General features: G+C 45.7%; 1 protein-coding gene across 7 annotated transcripts in view; it reads right to left on the bottom strand.

Moving 5' to 3' along the window:
- Positions 1-14814, bottom strand: part of ralgapa2 (Ral GTPase activating protein catalytic subunit alpha 2) — an 86564-nt gene that overhangs the window by 4153 nt on the left and 67597 nt on the right. For 5 of the 7 annotated variants that reach the window (XM_035609733.2, XM_035609739.2, XM_035609734.2 and 2 more), the window contains one exon: positions 4311-4432. In XM_035609733.2, coding sequence (XP_035465626.2) covers positions 4311-4432 — 122 coding nt within the window. Of the gene's footprint in view, positions 1-853; positions 897-1787; positions 1848-4310; positions 4433-14814 lie in introns of all 7 variants that reach the window. The other 2 variants (XM_035609735.2, XM_035609737.2) reach the window with 2 other exon arrangements.

Raw genomic sequence — 14814 nt, 5'->3', positions numbered from 1 at the left:
AGGTTGGCACCCACTCCACAGACTTCCCCGCTTTTCGTTTGTCAGCCATGAAAACACACTGTACTAAACAGTCATCACTGCATCACGTTCTAAATGATGTTCCTCTTTGTACGGCCTTATGTAACTGTTCATTTTCAAATTAAGCAACAGGGTGAAAAAAAACCAACACAGATCCAGAGAGAGAGGGGGGGTAATTTGTCATGATTATTGTCATTATAACCCAGTGTTTCAGCTCCTTGCTCAGCCCAACCTGCCATACGCTGGGGTTCATGTAAGGAAGGGAGAGATGGAAAGAAAGGGAGAGAGAGAGGGGAAAAAAAACACGAGTTTAAATGGCCCTGCAATCCCATTGGTCCCCTCTGCAGCAGTTCAAACAAGGCTTTGGGTGACAAAGACGTCTTCCAGTGCAGCAGGTGTTAGTCTCAGAGTCTGCCCCAGGCAAACAGGCACACTCCAACAGGAGGAAATGAAGGGGGGGGGGGGGGGGGGGGGGGGGACAGAAAGAAAAGAGAAAAGTGTTTGCCGGGGGAAGAGATAAAGGCGTGCCACATGCAGAAGCGAGGGCCAGAAGTGTAGCCGTATTGTTCATGCTGCTACTTAGTCAGGTGCTAATTGTCCCCACTGTGCATCTCTCTCAATTACCAGCCGGGGCCTATAACAGTCGGACACCCCCCCAAATAAACAGCCTGGTTTCTCTGTCCCCTTCCCTTTGTCACAGGACTCAGTAAATAAAGATCGGTTAGTACTGAATGAAAGAAGGAGGGGCGGGGAAAGACAGCCAGGATGAGGGAACAAGCAAAGTGTAGGTAGGCCGCGGGACAGAAACAAGCTTCTGGTCTGACTTGGGGCTTACCTTCGCCACAAACAGTATTTGGCCCTTTAAGATATTTTTTAATCTAAAAAAGGAAAAAAAACAGAGTAGAGCATCATGTGACAGAGCAGTGGACACACATCACACCACACTGCAGCAAGAGCACAACACAACGCTGCCGAGGAGTCCGGAGTGGAGGGACACATTCAGGCAGCGCGTGTGGTGTCCTGGTTAGTTTTCACTGGAGGGTTCAGAAGACAGACAAGGTTAACTGATTTGGGCCGAGGAGTTTCTTTTTTTTGAGACACCTCGGAGGGCGAACAATGTCCGGTGGTACCTGAGGAATCTGTCCCATTCACGGATTTCAATTCGAATGAAATCCAAAGCACAAACAGTCGGAGAAATGTTGACCAGAGGTGTTAAAGAGTAAAGAGGTTCAGGGTGAGAGAAAAAAGATGCTGGGGTCATGAGAGCCTTTAAGTTGTTTCACCCCACACACAAAAACAATATCTTTCTCATGTGCAGTTACTGATTTTAAAAAGCTCAGACAGAAACAGTTAAAACTGTGCATGGTACAACACAGCGAGGGCATGACACTGAGGATGGAGACTTGGGCTCATGCGACATGACGGACCAGCTCATGCAGGAGGCCGTGGTGCTACACTGAGGTTGCATTCGGGATCATGGAGGGCGAGGCTGTCGAGGATACTGACGAGCCAAAAGGTTGACAAAAAGACATAGTAGACTGACACGAAAAGGGCAGAGGTCAAATGTCCATGAAGAAACATGCATGTGGGATCTACCTGAATGTGAGACCAGCTTTGATTTTAGAAAAACGGGTAAATCAAGTGTATTTGATGATGGTTGGGTTCATAGCAACCTAATGAATGAAGGAATGAATGAATGAATGACTGAAAGCTGATGGGGCTGCGGCCGGGCATCATGCCTAGAGTGGAGGAAGCAGGCAGAGTCTTACAGTCCAGTTTGGCCCAGGGGTACTCCATGTCCCAAACCATCCCCGGCCAACGCCTGCACGCTGTCATGGAGCATGGATGACATGTTAGTGGCAGCAATGGGAGTCAAGAGCAGGATGCACAGACAAGACAGCATGATGGGTGAACTTGCATACAACCATATACTCACTCTCACACACGCACACGCGCACACGCACGCACGCACACGCATGCGCACACGCACGCACGCACACGCACACGCAGACTCACACAGGTGGGAAAAAAGGCATTGGGAAGGCAGAAGCACATCTGAGAAGGGTGAGGATGAGGAGCAGTGTCAGCCAGCCATCACTGACTCAATGATCACAGAGGATCAGGCATGAATGACTGCAGAGATGGAAGATTTATACAGATGCATTTTAAATGTAGATTTACAGCATCAAACATGCATTGGCCGCACTTTAAATATGGACAAGAATAGATCAAAATACATTCAAACAAGTCGCTATAGATGATATTTTTTCATTTTATACACAAAAAACAACAGGTTTATAGATAATAAAAATATTTATTAGTTGCAGCACTAGTAGTCACACATGGAATGTGTGTGTTTAATAATGTAAATTTGTGATTTTACTGATAAATTTATGTTTATTTAAACCCCCAACCATCAGACACCGTTTCACAGACTCACAATCCCAGCGCATTGTGTATCTTATGGTCTAAGCACTTGTGATAGGACAACACTTTAAAAGTGAAATATTCCAAAACACGACGTGCAGCATATAAAAAAAAACATTGAAACTCTCGTGTCTCTCACACAGGGTTATCATATCAAAACCCAGTTCTGTGGTTTGGGAAAATTATTATTTTCCAAAACGTATAAAAATGGACCCCCGATGAGCTCAGCAGTACTTACTTCCACAAGTCTTAATTATATAAATGCATTATTGGTTTGCTGTAATTGTTCCTCTCATCCATACATGTCACACAGGGCGAATTTTATACTAAAAAAAGTGTCACACTGGCAGCTGAATGTTACAATACATTGTTTAGTTGAATCCTTCTCTCGTACATTGACACTGTATTAGGAGGAAATCTCTTCAGAGTCAGTGCTGGTTTCTGGCAACTACACTTAAAAAACGTGAAACTACCCTTTAAACATCCGCCTTTTTTTTGAAAATGGCTCGGGAACGGTGATTTGAGTAACTACTTATAATGGTAAACCTACAAAGAGGTGACTCGGTGCAGTGTCCTATGAGCGCTGGATAAAATATGAATGGACAGACACGCACATGCACACGCCCTCATATTAATCTATTAATCTATTTACGCACGCGCGGATTCCGGAGAAATACAAATTACCATTCAGAACGAGTTTCCGCAGCGGCGAGGGTGACACAACAGCCTCGCAGACTTCATTATGTTACGGCCTCTCGCATTAGTACACAGCGTTACGTCGCATGCTGTGAAATTTTTTTTTCAAGCCTGGCTAACCTCTCCCCGTCTAACCGCAAACAGAACAGATGGTTAAAACAGTCCAGAACACTGATTAACTGACACTGGCTTTGGACAATTCTAAGGTTTTCTTCCTCTATATTCATTTGTATCAGTATTTATTTCCCCTGACTTTATTTTACACGTCTCCTGGAGAGAATGGGGCTGACCACCTGCCTGCTTGCTTGCCTGAATATCTCACCTGCATCTGACAATTTAAAGTCCCTCACACACACTAGGAAATCCGCATGCCAACATGCGCAATAAAAATGTTACTTAAACTTTAAGACGTCTTTAAAACGTACCAGCACTGATAGATCTGACAGTGACGAGACATTGTGCAGTGGCGACGTGGAGTGTCTTCGTTGTCAAAACAGAACGTGTGTGGGGATCCAATCGAGTGGAAAAGTGCAATCCTGTATTGATTTCAGTGCAGTTGCAGGTCGATCAGAGCTGGTACGGGTAGGCAGAACAAGATAAGACACGTTTTCCCATTCTATTCATCACGGACTGATAAGGGCGCTGTGCTGACATCCGCGAGCTGCTGTTTGTCGGTCAGATCTCTTAAGTGTTGGTGAATGAGCTCTCTCGCACGGACACACGCATGCGCACACGCGCGCAAACACTGCAGCTGCCATTTAACAAGGCTGCGTATATTCATGGGAAAGTAACTGTGCAGAAAGATGCAGTTTGAAACACAAAGAGGTCAACAAAGTAACGCGAGTGGGGCTTGAGGAAGTGGAGAAAGCGGATCGCTGGAAGTCAGTCGGATAGCGTGAAGGGCCAGGGCGCATCGTTTGATATTCATCAGTGAGCGTAGGCGTGGAAGAAGAGTGGACACAATGAGCAGGGTGGAGGAAGAGGCGAGGGGACAAACAGGTGTGTTGTGGGGGAGGAGGAGATGCTAATATGGAAACTGGCAAGAAAAGAGATGAAGAAGGGGGTGAAGAAGGCATGAGGGGAAACAGTGGAGACGTAGTAGTAGTGTGAAGTAGTGAGGGGGAAAGAACATAAAGGAGGACAGAGGTGCAGTGTTGTTCATTTCTCACCTGTCCCACTCATCGGGTAGCCCGGAGAGGGGGAGAAGACCTGCGAGGCGAAGTCTTCAAATGTCATGACCTCTCTGTGGTTCTGAGCAATGGCCTCCAAGTAGAGCGCCCGCTCCTCATAGCTGATTAGCTCTTGTTAAGGGACAAAACATCACACAAAACAAGGCAACAGAGGTCAATTTACATTCTTCACATCAAATCAAACCTAGTCCACACAGAGTAATGACATTTCAGAATACCGTTAAAACATTCATGTGTGTGTTGCACAGTTCATCCGTTCGGCAAAACTCGTAGCAATGGTGACAAATTGAATTGTTCCAGTGCTGCACTGCAGGTATACACTGCACTGTGGTTGTGAGCTGGTGCGATGATAGGCAGCGTTACTGGGGAGGGCGGCTCCACAATCAGCAACTCGGCCAGAAGCAGAGATGGAACAATCAGCCATGCCACACAGCCCCAAATGAGACAGCAGTCTCCAAAATAATCATAAAAAAAAAGAGAAAGAATACATCACTGCTGGCGTGACGCTCTGAACCTCTCCTCTCCCCCTCTCCCATGCCTTTCTTCTCTCTAATAGAACCCCTGCTGCAGGCAGCATGTCTAGGACCACCCTCCCCGATGGGCCGGCTGCCACTTCTCCGTGCCATCAGGGGGAAAATTGGAGCCATTTGAAATTCAGAGTGACAAGCAGTGACTGGAGCCTGGGCAGCCAGCATGCAGGATGGATAGTTGGATTTGAAATGGGGAAAGCTCAAAAAAATAAATTAAAAAGATAAACCAGCAAAATGGCTGCCGGGTGAGGGGTGGAAAACATTCTGATGGCCATTATCATATCATTATCATAGATATATTGTTAAGTCTGTTGTGGAATGGAGGCAAGTGCTGGATAAAATATGGTGCAGGGACCTGTTGGAGCAAAAAGGTCTGTGTGATGGCATAATGATAGCGAAGCAGTCTGAGATTCAACAGAGTGTGCGAATGTTTGACAATGAGTGCGATTATTCTCACGGCTGCCTCCTGTAGACACGTTTCCTTGATTGACGACACCTCACAAATTGCTCAACAAACATGCGCACTCTCACTCTCGAACACACACATCACAAGTCACTGAGCACTGACCCCCACCACCCACCCCACACTCTCCTCTCCTCTTCCCTTCCCCTCGTCTCATTACGACTGCCAGGGTGGAGTGGCACTGGGCTGTTGCCGATGCCAAGGTTGAACCAGGCTGAGCTGAGATAGGCTGGGCTGGGCTGAGAGGCTCCGGTCTGGGTTAGATAGATACGACGAGACAGCGACTGGGAAGGGGGCCTGCTGTGGGCACATGCCGCCACAGTGAGGGCCAAGGCAGCCATGACCAATGGCTTTGAGGGGAACCGTGGCAAAGTGGGGGTGACGGGCACCTGAGCCGGGACACACCAGAGGGTACGGTGGCCAAGCTGCTCACAGGGACAGACGGGGAGGGACAGCGGGCAGAATGAGACAAAAGAAGGACAGAAAGAGAAAAGTGGGCCATAGGATGATTTTGGATACCCATGTAAACAGTCGTGATGATCACCTATGAAACAAATAATAACAGTATCTTTTTAATATTGTCTATATATCAGCAAAAGCACGAACGGCATAAGAGAAAAATACAAGCGCAGGTACATTAAACATGTTTGTCAAACATAAATACTTGACTCTTCCTGTGAAAAAATGTTAGGGAGTCGTGGATGAACACTACAAAATTCATCAAAATAAAAGTTCATGTTCCCCACCTCCCAGAGGAAAGGCAGGAGGAATAGACCAAAAATAAATTAAGGAATTAAACAGACCTAAAGACCCTTCAGCTAATATACTGTGTCTAATTGACCATTAGTTACAGGGCCAACACCTCCATTTAACAGATGCAGAGAGGCATGACTTTAAGAACATAAAAGCATTTCCCCCCATCAGCTTCATATCTGTCTTGCATCTGAGCCAGACACGCAACATCACTGTTTTCTGTCACTTGATGAAAACAGTGTCCGAGTGAGCATCCCAGGCTCTGCTGCCATGGTAACTTGGGTCAAAGCTCTGTGTGGTGGGTCATATCCAGTTTTTATGGAGAACAGACAGAGAAAGCACATTTGTTAAAAGAACAAACTGTGAACCAGATAGGTGATGAGTGGGAGGCGAAATATAAGAGAAGGACGCACTTGATGAAAAGAAAAGATAGAAGATAGAGAGAAGCTGACAAATGAAAGTCAAGGGAGGATGGAGGGAGAAAAGGGATCCTCAGCACAGCGTGGGTCAACAGAGCCATATGGCTGTCCATTATCAGGGATGCAGATGACTGGAGGCCTGTTATTGAGATTCTTAAAGCAAATATTGACTCCAGCTGGAGCAGACGCTCTCTGCGACTCTGACACACGCCTCTCCTACACCACTTCCTTCCGCTGCCCTCTATCCAAGTAAGACAAATGGATTACAGTGGGTGAGAAAAAAAAACAAAAACTTCAAAGAATAAAATAAAGGGAGGTATTGTAGAGTAATCAAGAGATGAGGGAAAATATACGACAGGCAGTGGGGGAGAAAGGCAGGCGGTGAGGGAGAGAGACTAATAACAGGCCTTTTGGAGATGAGTGAAAGCCAGAGACATAATCAGGTCATTTAAGTTAATTCGCGATGCTATCTGTGGGTTAAAAAAAAAAGAAATTGCTGCACAGAAATCAGGGCCGATGCACAGCGAGGCTTAATCTGGCCTTTTTCTCTCTCCCCTGCGCTGCCTCTTCTTTCTGCTCGTCTCTAATTGCTAAGCCATGGGCACAGCTTGTTCCCCTGCATATGCACCGATGCTGCTGCCTCCAAGCAGTAACTTAATCAAGGGACACGTCCAGAATAGTGACGCAAAGGCAGTGTCCATGTCAGGGACACCAAACCCGCCGACACCGACCTACTTTAGGAGGAAAAACACGGAAGCTGCGGCTAATGCCGATGAGCGGTGATGATGCCGATGTTTGGGACAAACTTCTCTGAAAAGGTGAATCATTACATAGACAAATGTTACACCTAATATAAATGTTGTGGCTCATGAGATACTCTCTGATTAACCCTATTACTGTATCGCAATAAGGCTCCTCTCTATTTTGTGCAATAAAAAAATCTCATAAAACTATGGGTGAGACATAATGCAGACAGGCCCACATTTCTGCAGATGGACTGCAATTCAAGTCACCCGTGACATAACTGTCATTTCCAACTGAACTGGATGGAAAAGCAACACAAGCCTGTGTGTGGGAGGAGTGTATTGCACCACTTTGGGAATTTCCATGGAAGCCCTATGTTCCAAGCGGCTGCATTCCTATTAGGGAGAAGAGAAGGAGACCAATGTAATGTCCACGGAGCGTGGCAACCATTGGGACAGTAACGAGAAAAAAAAAAATCATCTCCCGGGTCCGAGTTAATGTGAAACAACTGATATTTGGAGACATGTAGGCTGTGGTTAGGGCGTTTTGAGGGCTCGAAGGACAAAAGCATGAATCCAATCTACTAACGAAAACATTAGCACATTCAGGATAATGTGTTTTGAGTGGATAACTGTCTGTTTCCACCCTGTTCCCTGCTTGCCCTCTGTTTCACCAGTGGGGATAAATGCAGTGAGTTATAGTCGGCAACTGGCATCTGAGCTCACGTGACTCCCAAATGCTTACACGAGTACACAATCACAAAGGTCAATTAAGACACAATATGCCACTTAAAGACTAAAAAACAGAACTGAAAACGTTGTAGCTGTGATGGCATAGAATATGCATGTTTATGCGGGTCAACAGACATGTACATGCATATGTATTCGTGGGTGTGCGCACGTAGGTATACATATGCATGTGTGCTGTCCAGATGGCAGGGGGGGTGGCTCTGGGGGAATGGTTGGGGGTCAAGCATCTTTGTGGATCAAAGCCAAGGTCAGGGCAGCTGCAGTGGCCCATGTTCAAGGTGAATGGAGGGCCTCAGATGGCTCTTCATTAGCAGGCTGCTCCGTCCCTGCTGGACCCCATCGGCCGACCACCACCGACCCTCATCATCATCTCTCTCCCCTTTTCTCTCTCTGTCCACAGGGACCCGTCCTGAAAATGCCTGTCCACTGGGATACACTTTGTGCCGTGTGCAACCCCACCCATAGCATTCAGACACATGCTCACACACAGGCGTTTGTGCGTAAGGAGGCGCAGGCACACACACACACAGACCATCCAAAAGAGCCCATGGTGACCTCTGAACCGGTGTCTCTCTGGAGAGTTGCATCCTGACCGTCTTTGTGTTCCTCAGTCCTCCTGCTGACAAATGACCTCACGCCACCACTGGCCCATGACACACACTCAACATCTTTTAAACACACCCAAACACAGCCAGCAAGGACATTTACGCATCATGGTTTCAGATGGCGCTCCATTACTTAAAAGGTACTTGGAATGTAAACAGCTAATATCCACAGTTTTCTCACCATTTCTCAGCAGTGGCATGAGGCCAATGGTTTGAAATAATATCTAAACCCGCATCATTAACATCCATATTTACACAACATTGCTTCATGTGCAATCAACACCTGCTGAATGATAATCTCTTCACAACATGTACTTGTGATCATACGTTTAAAATCCTCATCCCCTTGGACTCCTTGCCGTCTATAGACACGTTTAAAAATCTTCTCAATTCAGTTTTCAGAGAACATTGTCATTGCTTTTGATGCTTTTAAGTGTTTTATTATGTGTCAATGTCATCTGTCTTTGTTTGTATCTGTGTATGGAACTTTTTATTTTAGTTTGCTGCCATTTTGACCAGGACCCCCTGGAAGAAGAGATATTGTATCTCAATGGGACCGTCCTGGGGAAATAAAGGATAAAGTATAAAAATTAATTATCAACTGATATGCCAATTCATTATGTCTGGTTAAAATTATCGGGACATATATTTCCAAAAAAGGTCCCTCAGTTTAAAGTGTAAAAAAAAAACCCTGCCATGAAACACATAGAGCTTTAAGCAGAACTATGAACCAGAGCTGTTCTGAGACCGTTTCTGGAAAAGTGTAAATAATATTATTTAAGAACTAATCAATCACAGCAGTCAAGGGATTCCATGGCAGTTAAATGCAATCTGGTTTGATCAATGAGGACTGTCAGAGATTTCCATGTGGTCCAAATCAGTTAGTGTCATAAGTGTATTGGACAGGACATGACCAAAAACCCTGTGTATGACAGCCGTCTGGAGTTTGTCAAATAGTAGTTTAAGGATTCAGAGAGCATGATGGGACAAAACAAAGATCATAATAAATTTGTCATCTGAATGTCAAGTGCCAAAGTGTCCTTGAGTAGCCCCGTCTAAATCCAAGACAAGAACCATAAATCACTATAAATAAAGTTTTTGTTTATAGTCTACACTCTCAGTTTGCAACGACTGCACGGATGAACGAAATGAAGGTGACAGAGGGAAAATAGAGACTTAAACACAAAGTTAATCTGTTGATAAGGCCAGTCAGGGGCTGAAGGTTCAGATTAGAGAAAGGAGTATTAGTCGGGGTCTTAAATGCCCCCTACTGACATTTCACTATTTAAGCTCCATTTCTATCCACTTGCCCGTCACAGAGGCCGGATGACAGGTGCAGGGAGGGAGACTGCCCGCTGCCTTTTGTCCAAGATTCCCCACTGCTAAAAGCTGACAACCCTCTTTCCTTAATTTGAGAGTTGTCACAATAGATATGGACAAAACAAGTCGGAAGAAAGGTGCGGAAAGGAATCCAAGTTTAAGATCAATATTGAACTTAAGCTATTGCAGGAATCAGAATCACGGAACAGTTCAGTATTTCTCTGAAAATGATGCTGTAAAGGAATGCTGACTGAAGCCGTACACCGATTTTTTCAAATAGAAGTAAATTAATTTAAAAAACACTAATTAACCCAATGTATCGATATACCGTAGGTTTATAGTATCTTTACAACGGACACACGACTGACCATCTCAGCTTATGATTCTGGGAGTTTTACCCGAGGAATATCTAAAAACAAAAAAATTCACAAACTTAAAAAAATATCTTTGCCATGTGGACGGGGAGAAACAACTTCCTCACTCCTCGGGCAGCAACCAAGGTTATTCCTGTGCGTATGAGCACAGGCGGTAAAGGGGGCTCTCATAGTGAAGAGGGACAGTTTAGCGATGACGTGGAGGGCGCCTCTATAGGTGCTTGACCTCCTCCTCGCTTAGCCCCACATCTGCCCATTAACCTGGGCCAGTCAGCTTGACCTTGGTGAGGAGAAGAGCTCCGGAGTAGCTCACAGTGCCATTGACTCCCACCAGTCACATAATTGGCCTGTTAAGAGGAAGGGATTTGGGGAGCGCTTTGGTTGTACCTGAGTGCCAGTGGAAGAAAAGCATAAAAAAAAGCAGATGTGGTCATTATTTTTTTGGGTGAAAGGCTCAGCACCCCACCTCTGTCCACCCGTATGGATACAATTAGTCCTCAAGTGTCCTGCTTTGTTTGAGTGGGAAAAAGGAGTCAGAATTTAAAAATGATTGGAGGCAAAGCCAAACTAGATACACCTTTAAATGACATGTGCACAGGCTGCTGTTACCAGTCATTATACTGGGCACCAAAGGAGGTAATGGAAGCAGACTGGTGTAACAGGTGCATGCTTAAATCAACAGGGGATCACAGTGCCATCTCCAGGAGGCATTGGTATGGAGAAAATGGATTAGACTACATATGGGCTGACTGTTACTCATTCTGGAAAAGGAGATAAGAGGCAGAGAGGCTGTGTACACAAGGAAATGTACACAATGATTGGTGGAAATACAAAAACAAGGGATAGAACTATGGAGAGAAAAAAAGGTGAAGATGGGTGAGGGAGGGAGGGAGGGAGGGAGGGGGCAAATGGAAAGGAGGAAGGGAAGAAAGAGGGATAAAGCCGCTCAGGTGTTGATTGGAGAGAGGCCGGGCGGTGAGTGCCAGCGGTACCTGTTGTCACAGCGAGGGCTGAGGTGTGAAGCTCGTCTCAGCAGAGGCCCTCAGAGGTGCGAGGTGATTATGGGAAGACGGGACGGAAGACATAGACATTTAGACGGAGAGACACGGGCGGAAAGAAAGATGGGGACAGGGAGAGTGTATGTGGCAATAAAGCTGGCTGCAGGGATAATGACAGAGTGGGAAGGAACAACAGATTTAGAGAGATAAAGTGAGAGTGGGTATGACAGAGATGAGCCAGTAGGGTGATTGTATATTGTGTGTGTGCCTGTCTGTCTCACTCCCATTTTATATAGCAGCTACTCAAACCATGGTGTCTCATTAAACAGTTTTTTTTTCCTGGAGACAGGAGCAAGACAGAAAATGTCTGAATGTGTCAGATGCATTATGATGAGTGGAGGTGTTTGTATCCCCATTTTCTGGGCGAGCATAGACATACACATTGTCAGATGCTCTAGAGGACTAGCTGGTTTTAGAGAGGAGCCTAATTAGGAGCAGGAAACTGGAAGTTGGGAGCCCCAAAGGAGTTGGGTCAAACTGTAAGGCCAGGTTAATGACACCTCCGGAGGGGAGCGTCTCCCACAGCGAGAGCTTTCTAAGCTCCAACCTCCACACCTCTCCACCGTCCATCTGGCATTCAGACAGCCGGATGGGGAGTTATGGCTGTGACATCACTCCTAACCCGTGACATCATCACTGCCCATCAGTGACTTCACACAGGTTTGCCACAGCTACAGACAAAATCTGATGTCTGCTCGCTGGCATGACCAGGTTATTTATTAGCTGACTGCAAGAAGTAGTCACCCATTTTCTTAAGTCTCTGGCAGCCCACCGTCCCTCCGGGGGACACTAAAAATCGATTTCAGCTCCACAACAAATCATAAGAGCAGCACATACACCAAAGTCAGTGTTGACCCCTAAACTATGTTAGAACGCACCGATTGTTGGGGGATAGGGGAATATAAAAGATAAAACAACAAGTCATCCTCACACACCAGAGGAACAGGACAGTCGCCAGATACCTGGTGACATCATAATTTGTGGCAGCGTGGTTTGTTCATCACAACCTCACTGCTATCAAAGCCCACTGGGCCTACCTATTCACATGAGGTGAGTCTGTATCCAATCTCATTATCAAAGGACTCTGGGCTCCATTGATGAGTCCTAGCGCAGCAGCCTTAGATGTGAAACACAATGAATGGACATGATTAATCAAACACAGGGCCCATTACAGCCAGACAGTCACGCAGGCCTCCACCGTGCATTAACAGAAAGTCATAATAAGATGAGCTACAAAAGGCTGATAGGGATGAAGATTAACAGATACAGGTCTTTGACTGGCTGGGTAAGAGTTCTCTGAAGGTCCCCTTTGTCTGTGACGATGACCATAGTGGCATGAACGCCTCGGGTTTCTGGAAACATTATTAGGGCAGGACAAAGGTGGGCATCTTATGAGCTATCTGAGGTGAATATGCGTCATATTTTTCCTTCAGTTCCTGCCATCTGAATAGTTCAGAATTGAGACAGGGAACAACAGCATCTATCTGATCTCAATTTGAACTTTTAATAAAAAGTCAAAGATGAAACGGGAAAGGGCACGCTGCACCCAGACTTTGATTGGAATCCATCTGATTACCAATGCGGCATTTCACCCCCCCCTTCTTCCAACTTTCAAGTCAAAATTTACAGTCTGATGATCCTCAACAAGCTACAGACTCGGGTTCTATCAGCCTGTACCAACCCCAGAGCACAGGGGCAATCAAAGTACGCTGATGTTCTACAATCTATTTGATCCATCTCCAAAACCAGCCTGACGCCTAAATTGCGCGACGAGTGCGCCAGCTCTGGGTCGCGCCAAATGGCTCTGATCTTTACCCTACGATAGCGCTATTCAAACAAGCACTGATGAAATATTAAAACAAAATGAATGGAGGCTTTTGCAATTTTAATGATGCTTGTGGCATGTGCAACAGAATAACTGTGATGTGTTAAAGCCGCGCATCTCGGTTTGCTTCCCTCGCCACGACGCGCTGCACATAAAGTCTCTTGTCCCTCCATTGCCCCCTCAATGAAAAGGTTCATCGGGCCAATTAGGCTGCCTGGCCTTATGCAAAATGCCAGGCATTTCGCGGGAATGATAATGATTAGCGCTAGGTTATATATGATCACAGCTGTGGTAAACGCAACGAGTGGAGGCAGTTAGTGACTGGGGGGGTGGGGGGGTCGAGAGTGGTTTCTCCTTTGCCCTTATATTTGCATTTTGGATATACATTTCAATCAATGTCATTTTTGATTACAAAGACATATGAAGTCTTAACTAAAAATATAGGTATACAGAAAATGGCATGGGTGGCCAATTTGTTATGTAATTTTGTCAAAATTGTGTTAATATTGATGACTGAGTTTTGTTGTTGAGAGGTCACAGACATGACAAAAAAAGGCAATTATGTGTTGTAAAGTTTGTTTACAATGAGCACACACAATAAGTCTATATGATGACTTCTAGCTATATATATATAGATTCACACAGACAGAAACTCACACAAAACCTTGGGCAAAGAAGAAAATGGACTTCTGTGTTGGCAACAGCTTTTTCCTAATCCTCGCCCCAAGGCTATATTGTGCAGTCAAGCAGGCTATTACATGGCAACAATTAGGGGGGCTGGAGCCCAACACCTGGTCGTCTCCTATTCTGGCCCTTCAGTGGCAGCTGACTGTACAGTCTCACAGCCAGGTGGCCCTCCTTCAATGACATTAGCTAGTCACTCCAGGGTTAATCAGGAGCCTGCCATCATCCAGTGGGGATGTATTGAGCTCCATTCAAACTGGAAGCTTTTATTGGGGGTGGGGGTGGGGGGGGTGGGGGGGGGATGATGTTGGAGGCAATGTTGTTATAAAAACTTGTTCAACTGAAGATCGCGGACAGAGAGCCCAGATAATCAAAATGAACTTGGGGGAGGGGACAGAGCTTCTCAGATTTGTGGCCCAAGTCTGGTGCACTGCCTTGATTGGCTCAAGCGGTGCTCGCGGCACGTCAACTGTGCATCCTGCAGATTATAATGGACCTTTTTATGGGTGGACAAAAACAGATGGAGGAGCGGGAAGTGCTATACATCCAAGCAGACGGGTGACGGTGTGGGGGGAGGGAAATACAAAAACAAGATACAAAACAAGTGGGTGTAGCTGGAGCGGCCCTGGCTATGTCTGCCTGCACAAAGCCCCATTCCAAAGCCCCCTGGCTTGGAGATCTGAGGGTAAATAACGCTCATTAGAATAACAAAAGCTATAGATTTGTACCCCAATCAGCTAGTCTCATCAATAGTAATTAGAGGCTATACATAACTAATGAAGATGTGTACACTACATTAAACAAAGGTACTGAGAGCTGTTGTGTATCGACACAGACTGTTGGATAAGTGGATGTCTGCAGCACAAAGCATCTCTTACATTTCATCCACAACACTATGCACACTCATTCTAATCTTATACTGTATAACAAAGATGCATGAGTTGCTATAAGACTGTATC

The sequence above is a fragment of the Scophthalmus maximus genome, chromosome 15, assembly GCF_022379125.1.
Source record: "Scophthalmus maximus strain ysfricsl-2021 chromosome 15, ASM2237912v1, whole genome shotgun sequence".
NCBI classification, from domain to species: Eukaryota; Metazoa; Chordata; class Actinopteri; order Pleuronectiformes; family Scophthalmidae; genus Scophthalmus; species Scophthalmus maximus.
Note: the sequence above shows the minus strand (reverse complement) of the source record. Positions and strands in the feature narration are given on the sequence as shown.